Source organism: Phyllostomus discolor, chromosome 13, assembly GCF_004126475.2.
Source record: "Phyllostomus discolor isolate MPI-MPIP mPhyDis1 chromosome 13, mPhyDis1.pri.v3, whole genome shotgun sequence".
Classification (NCBI taxonomy): Eukaryota; Metazoa; Chordata; class Mammalia; order Chiroptera; family Phyllostomidae; genus Phyllostomus; species Phyllostomus discolor.
The window spans coordinates 5,590,296-5,598,025 of NC_040915.2; the positions used below are offsets into that span (position 1 = coordinate 5,590,296).

At 42.1% G+C, this 7,730-nt stretch overlaps 1 protein-coding gene across 1 annotated transcript; it reads right to left on the reverse strand.

Annotated features, from left to right (window-relative positions):
* Positions 1–92: 92 nt before the first annotated feature.
* On the reverse strand, positions 93–4,115 carry HINT1 (histidine triad nucleotide binding protein 1). Its single transcript, XM_028527858.2, has 3 exons — positions 3,866–4,115; positions 1,842–1,946; positions 93–401 (listed from the first exon to the last, which is right to left on the reverse strand). The coding sequence occupies exons 1-3, from the start codon at positions 3,974–3,976 to the stop codon at positions 237–239; spliced, it is 381 nt and encodes a 126-aa protein (XP_028383659.1). The 5' UTR covers positions 3,977–4,115; the 3' UTR covers positions 93–236.
* Between the last annotated feature and the right edge of the window lie 3,615 nt (positions 4,116–7,730).

The following is a 7,730-nucleotide window of genomic DNA, read 5'->3' on the forward strand; positions in this document are numbered from 1 at the left end:
AGGGAGAAAAAACAAAAAACCTCCCAAGTTATGATCACCACCTTCATACATCCCAGCAGATATATTTTCAGAACAATAAATCAAATACAGAATTCAGAACATGCAACAATGTCTTTTATTATATGTGGGTTTTAGAAATTATTTCCTCAATCTCTCCATACACAGGCAAAAGCATACTGTTTAACTTGTAAAACTGATCATTGCCTGCACTAGGGAAAACTATCCCTAAAACATGTTTAGCCAGGAGGCCAGTTCATCTGCCGACCTCCAAGAACATGAAGGTGAACGTGATAGACAGACTGCCCCCCATCGGAGCCTTCGTTCACTACCATTCGGTAACCCTTCTTCAGGCCCAGGTCAGCGGCACATTTCTTGCCAACAATCATTAAATGTCCAAGAAGCTGGAAAAGAAAAAAAAGTGTCTTAAGCACCAGTGATTTATAACTTCTAGACATTAAATCATAACTACCAAGGTGAAATATTAAGTTACAAAAACTGCCAGGTTAGAACTCCTTTGTGGTGACTGTGGAGGGAGCGAGGGTGGTTTAAGAGAGTACGGAGTAATGGAAAAAATACAATAAAAAATTAATAAAAGGGAGATTTTAAAAATTCTCCTTTATGGAAATATTTGGAAACTCTTTTAATCCTAATACAATATAACTTTTAATAAAAACCCAGTTAAGATTAGATATTTATTTATTACTAATTCCAATCAAAAGATTAGAAACATATCTATTTCTCAATAAAAATAATTTTTGCCCTGGCTGGCGTAGCTCACTGGATTGAGTGCAGGCTGTGAACCAAAGCATCGCAGCTTCAATTCCCAGTCAGGGTACATGCCTGGGTTGCAGGCCATGGCCCCCAGCAACCGCACATTGATGTTTCTCTCTCTCTCTCTCTCCCTCCCTCCCTTCCCTCTCTAAAAATAAATAAATAAAATCTTTTAAAAAATTAAAAATAATAATTTTTAAGTGTTCTCAATAAAGCAAGACATCTTGCTCTCTTGTTATGGGACAGTGTATCGATCAGGATAGGTTTGGTTATGCTGTGGTAACAGACCACCCCAAAATCTGGCTCAAAACAAAGAAACATGTCTTGTGTTCACTACATGTTCATCACAAGTTGGCCAGGCTTTATTTCTACATCTTTTTCACTTTGAAACCCAGGATGATGGAGCAGCCACTACAGGACCACAGTGGCAGAGGCAAGAGAGAACATGGCAAAGCAGGTACTAGTTCTTAGTTTCCACACAGAAGACATGTATCATTTCATTGGCCAAATCAAGTCATATCACCAGTCCTGACATCAGTGAGGCAGCAGGTATAATGCACCCCTAAAGAATTATCAATTCTTATGAGCAATTATACAACCTACCACAAAGAGCATTAGGAAAATATTTTCACGGAGGCCTGTACCTCCTGGTAAATCCAAATAATTATTTTTCCCTCTAACAGTGTTAATAGAAGAATTTATAAACCCTCCCTGATATAATATGCCACTTCTTTGTTGAGGAAAAATGAGTCTCATCAACTGATCGTTATGTGGAACCCTTTCTGCTTAAGAATTTGTGATGATGGACATTAACTTGAATTACTATGGTGATCATTTCATAATATATACATATATTCAATCATTATGTTGTATACTTAAAACCAACATGTCAAGTATATCTCCTTTTTTAAAAATCAAACTACTTATAATTAGTATTGAAGCCCTAATGATTTTGCTTTCTTTAGTAATGCCCCTGGTAAAACGAGTATGTAACATCCATTTAAGATCAAAATTTAGTCTCCCGATTCAAAAAGCAAGAAAATAAAATTTGTGCTAGTAACTTCACTTACACTTTCATCAGCATCTTCTGCTACAGAAATCTGGGATATATGCTTCTTGGGTATCACCAGAAAATGCGTTGGTGCTTGTGGGGAAATGTCATGAAAAGCAAGACACTAAAGAGGAGGGGGAAAAAAATCAAAGTTTAGTTAATATATCATCTTGTAAGCTAAACTTACTCTTTCACACTGACCCCATGGGAGACACTAGTAAATGCTAGGAAATCAGTAATATACCCAAATGCATGTGGTTCCCTGGTCCTTTTCATGGAACTTACAGTCTAATGGGAAGACTGACTTTAGATCCTACATGTTACAGAGCAAAAGTAAAATAAATGACTATCAGAGAAAAACCTGATTTAGATTGGGCGTAGCAACTTCGAGGTAGCAACATTTAAACAGATCCAAACGATGAGTATAAATTAATGTGGACAAACCGTTGTCTGCCTTTCCAGTTTGATTTCATACAGCTCTTGAAGCTCAAGCCACAGGTTCATCCCTCTTACCCCCAGAGCTTTTTCAAGCGGTTTCCTCCAGGGCAATGATCCTCTTTCCCCCTCACCCCAGCTTTGGTCTAACTTAAACTGCTATTCCTTGCCAAAAGGATACCTTCTTTGATGCCTCTCCTCACCTTCCCTAGGTCAGGAGCCCTTGCTTGTGTAATATCCGGCTTTTTTCCTTTACTGCAATAATCAGTTTTATATTTATATAAATACCCACTTCTTCCAATTTTACTCAATGGTTTAAGAAATATACTTATTTTCTTTTGTAGAAATGAAGATAGCATGTAGACAAATGACATACCACATGAATGTTTTTGTATCTCTTGTTCCCTACTGAAGGTGGAAGCTGCTTAGAACCCATCCTGCTTACCTGTCTCAGGAGTAATTCTATTGGGTATTTCATACAGAATGCTGTATCATTTAGATTGCCCCATGCTGTTATACTGTTGGGACTACGGTGGTTCCAAGGCCAGTGTTTTAACGATCATTTATAAAAAGCAACTGAAATTATTTCTAAAGAAATGTGCACTCTTCAAAACAACTTCCCTAAGTATTAACAAAAGTATTTAATTCACCTCGAGGAATTAACAATTTGAGTCTAAGAACGCTCCTAGTAGTTTAAAAGGAATGTTTCCCTTATTTTCCATATTTCTTAAATTTAACAAAGTTTACAGAATGTTTTCCATGTTAATCAACCAAACTCCTGCCACGCTTTATCTGAGACCCAAACCCAGAAATACAACGGCCCATTAAATATTTCACACGAGATGTCTGAAAGTCACATCAAGTCGGCCTCTCTAAAACTGAATTTCACCTATGGTGAGGTCAACAAGAACTACATTCTCAGTCTCTTGGCACAAAGTTGCTTCCTGCCAAATATAAAAGAAACCATTTGTCCTGGGCGGGGCGAAAGAAAAGCAAATTCCCTAAGCAGGCCCATTTAGTTCAAAGTTCGTAGCCAAAGTGGAGAGGTGGGGGTCGAGTGGGGGTGATGAACCGGCCCCGCGCGCCCGCACCCCCCCCCCCTCGCGCCGCCCCCAAAGCGCGTGCCCTCGGCCCTCCAGCGCCACGGGCTCGGAGAGGATCCGGGGATCGCCCGGCAGCGTGCGCGGGAGATCGCGGAGATTGGGCCTGAGTCAGGGCGCGATCGGGTTTCGCCCTGTCAGGCAGAGCGCTGGCGAGATTGTGAGACTCCTGACAAAGGCGAGGTCCGAGGCAGCCGCGGAGCAGGCGGTCGCCCACGCCGCGGACCCGGCGCGCCCTTCACAGGCGCAAAGACCCCGCGACGCAGGCCCTGCGGCGCCCTGCGGCCTGGCCCGCGCCCGGGCTGATAACGCGTAACCGGAGCGCCGGCACGCGCCGGCAGGCCGCTGGCTGGGGGCCCGCGGCAGAGGCCGCACGGGTCGGCCGGGTCCAGTCCCTTCCCTTCCCCGCGGCGCTGCTCGACCCTTCTCTACCCTGGGTGGGGAACGGGCGTTCCCCCGCGCGGCCATCCAGCCTGAGCCCACGAGCGAGGTGGCTCCCGGTGCCTACCTGGTCATCCTCAAAAATGATTTTGGCTGGGATTTCCCTGCGAATGATCTTTCCGAAGATCGTGTCACCACCAGGCCGAGCGGCCTGAGCTTTGGCGATTTCATCTGCCATCGCGGACTCCCTTCCGCAAAGCGGCCAGGGGAGAAGCTTGGGGGAGGGGGGAGAAGGGGGAGCGGGCTGAGGGCGGGAGCGCGAGACGAAGCCTGCACTGGGACCGCTGATCGCTTGGAGGAGCTGGTCCTGCGCCTGCGCACTGGCAACCAGAGCTGCGGCTGCGGCGGGCGCGGCGGGGCGCGGCGGGGCGCGGCAAGCGCAGGGGGGACCGAGGAAGCAGTCGGGTTCTGGAGAGGGGCTCTTGAACCAAGGCTCCAAGGAGCTATACTGAGTTCGTTTTTCTTTGTTCCTTTCTTGTCTTTGAGGGAGTGGAGTTAGTGGTAGAAGCCGATCTTCTTTTGCTTTCTGGACCCTTGTAGGAAAAATTAGATACTGTAAATGAAAAGATTTGATAGTTCAAGCAGTGCTGGCCCTGTTTGCTGGGTGAGACCCCGTGACACTCATTTCTCATCTACAGTAGGTCTTGGGTCTAGCACGTAAGCCTTTCTTGCATCATTTTCCCCCCTCCCTCTAGCAGTGGTTCTCAACCTGGACTGCACATTCAAGTCATTTGGGGAGCTTTTAAAAAAATCCCGCGAACCTAGCCACACCCCAGATCTATTCAATAAGACTCTGCGTGTGAGACCCAGGCATCAGTATTGTGTGAACCTCCCTAGAATCTTCTACAAAGAATTTTCCCCTGCAATAATCAACATAATGCCAAATGCCCTACCTTACAGGACCAAAACATTTCTTAACCACAAATCTTCCATGTCTTTGCTGATTTTCGAGATTGTTTCTATTTATTGTGAACACTTTCTCATCTTTCTTTTTTGAGCCCATTTCCCTTTTGTCAAAATCACTGAGGACTTGCACTTACAAAATCCTATAGGTAATTCTAGTTCTCATCCTACTAGACCTCTTGGCATCGTTGGCCACTGTTGACCATACTCTCGTGTCAGCAGTACTGCACTCTTCAAACTCTTTGGATGCTATTTCTCCTTCACAATGGGCCTCCTCCTATTCCAAGCTTCTCAATGGATTCTGTTCTCGGCTCTTTTCTCTAGCTAACCATTTGCAAGTGTCCTTACTAAGACAAATGAACTATACCTCCCCACTACCCATATGTGACTATATTTTACCACTTTATCTTGACAAAATTTACTGATAGTCCATTGATCCCTTTGATGTCAAAAGTGTCCCATTTGTTATTTTTGTTATCAAAGACATTACTGGGACAATTGGTAAAATCTAAATAATGCCTGTAAATTATATAAAAGTTTTAGAATCGTGTTAATTTTGTCACATATCCACAGCAAAATTATCAAAATCAGTTGACTCACAGCTTATCAGCTGTGTAACTTAGGTGCCAATATAATGTTGCAAAAGGTAAGAGTTCCTTCTTTTTCCAGCCACGTAGTATTCCATTGTGTAAATGTACCAAATCTTTTTCATCCACTTATCTACTGATGGGCATTTAGGCTCTTTTCAGATCTTGGCTATTGTAAATAACGCTGCTATGAACATAGGGGTGCATATATTCTTTCTGGTTTGTGTTTCAGGATTCTTAGGATATATTCCCAGAAGTGGGGTCACTAAGTTCAAATTTATTTTTACTTTGTCCTTAACAACAATCAAACAAAAAGACTCCTCCTGCAGCATTCTATATCTACTATAACACCATTCGTTGAATTGTTCAAGCCAAAAGCCTTGAAATGATCCTTAACTCCTCTGTCTGTACTTTCAGCACATTTCATGAATCTAATCACTTCTCACCTCTACTCCATTACCCTAATCCAAGCTACTATCATATAGATGATCTTGTTCTTATCTTTAAAACCTATGAGTATGTTACTTTACATGGTAAAAGGGATTTGCTGATGCAATCAAGGTAAGGATCTTGGAGGTACAGAGATGCCTAGATTTTCCAGGTGGGGCCAATAAAATCACAGGGGCCCGTATAAGGGAAAAGGAATACAGGAGAATGAGAGTCAAAGAAGGAGATAGGATAATGGAAGTGTAAGATTGAAGGTGCTGTACTGCTAGCTTTGAAGATGGAAGAGACTACAAGAAGATGGCATTCTGAGAGTCAGAAGTCCAAATTGGATTTTACTGAGCTAAAATTATGGTAACAGCAGGGCTGCATTCCTTCTAGAGGCTCTACTAGAGAAGAATGGTTCCCTTACCCTGTCCAGCTTCTAGAGGCCACATTCATTCCTTGGCTTGTGGCTCCTTCCTCGGCCTTCAAAGCCAGAAGCAGAGCATCTTCAAGCCCCTCACTAACTCTGCTTCCTTCTTCCAATTACAAAGATCCTTGTGATTATCTTGGGCTCACCAGACAATCCAGGATAATCATTCCATCTCAAAATCCTTAATTTAATCACATCTGCAAAGTCCTTTTTGTCATATAAGGAACATATTCAGAAGTTCCTAGGGTTTTGGAGGCCATTATTCTGCCTACCATGTAGCTCCATGAACTTTCATGATAAACATGTTGGACTTTCCTATTCAGTTCTGGGTCCCATACTTTGAGAAGCCAACAAACTAAGACATATTCCCAGAACAACCAGAATAGTCACCCCACTTATGGAAAAGCTGAAGGAACCAGAGAGATTTATCTAAGAGAAGCTTCAGGACTCAACTGACTTGGGCACTATGGGGACTGTATTTTCAAATATTGGCTGATTAAGGGTTTTGGTTAATTGAATACAGGACCCCAGTTAGCTAGAAATTATAACAATAAATTATAAACTTTCAGGAAGGTAGACTATGATCCTAACTGGAAATGAAGTAAGCATTTTTTATCATTCACTGGCAATCAGGAAATTTCAATATCACAAGATCATGCACTTTATTGTTTCCTGGATTAAAGAAAGTACTCAGTATTTTTGGCTTAATTGATTATGTTAAACACTCTTTTTTAATATATTTTATAAAAAAGCAAAGTCAACTCACAATTGTCATGGGGATGTAAAGTACAGCATAGGGAATATAGTCAATAATATTGTTACAACTATGTACAGTGCCATGTGGGTACTAGACCTCTTGGGAAGACCACTTGGTAAAGTATGTAAGTGACTAACTACTGTCCTGAACACCTAAAATTAATATAAAATAATATAGAATGCCCAATGTGTTGACAAATAAAAAAATTGTATTAAAAAAGCAAAGTAGACTTATCTTGCTATTTTTGTGATAGCTTTCAAATGACATAAATCACAAAGGAGGAAAAGGGTCTTGGAGACCCATTGGTCAAAATCTCTTCATTTCTAAGGAAAAGTAAGTTTTATCTACAAGTTATCTGAAAGGCTGTGTGGTATGCAAAAGGCAAACAAAGATTATTCCGTGGGGACAAGGTTGGGATTTTTCTTGATGCTTACAAGGTCATAAGTTAAAATGTACTTAAATAAGTGCTTTGTGATTATTTATGATCTATAAACCATTTCTGACTGCTTGACTAGCAAAGCCAATGAGTAAGGCTAGGCGTTTAAAGACTAGGCTTTCAGGTTAGGAACAGGGATTCCATTTACAAGCCCTGAGGCCTTAAGCAAGTAACTCATCCTCACCTTCTAAGGAAATAAAACGAGAGAAGGTGCGCATAGCACTTTTGGGAGTCACCGTTCCAATCGATGTCCGCTACAGTTGTTATGGCTTGGCTCTCACTTATGCAATTCTACAAGAAGACAGTCGCAACTGGAAAACGTTATAATAAGGGTTCTTTAATAGATAAGCCCTAACCCGAAACAGGAGGTAATGAATGGTATGTATATTG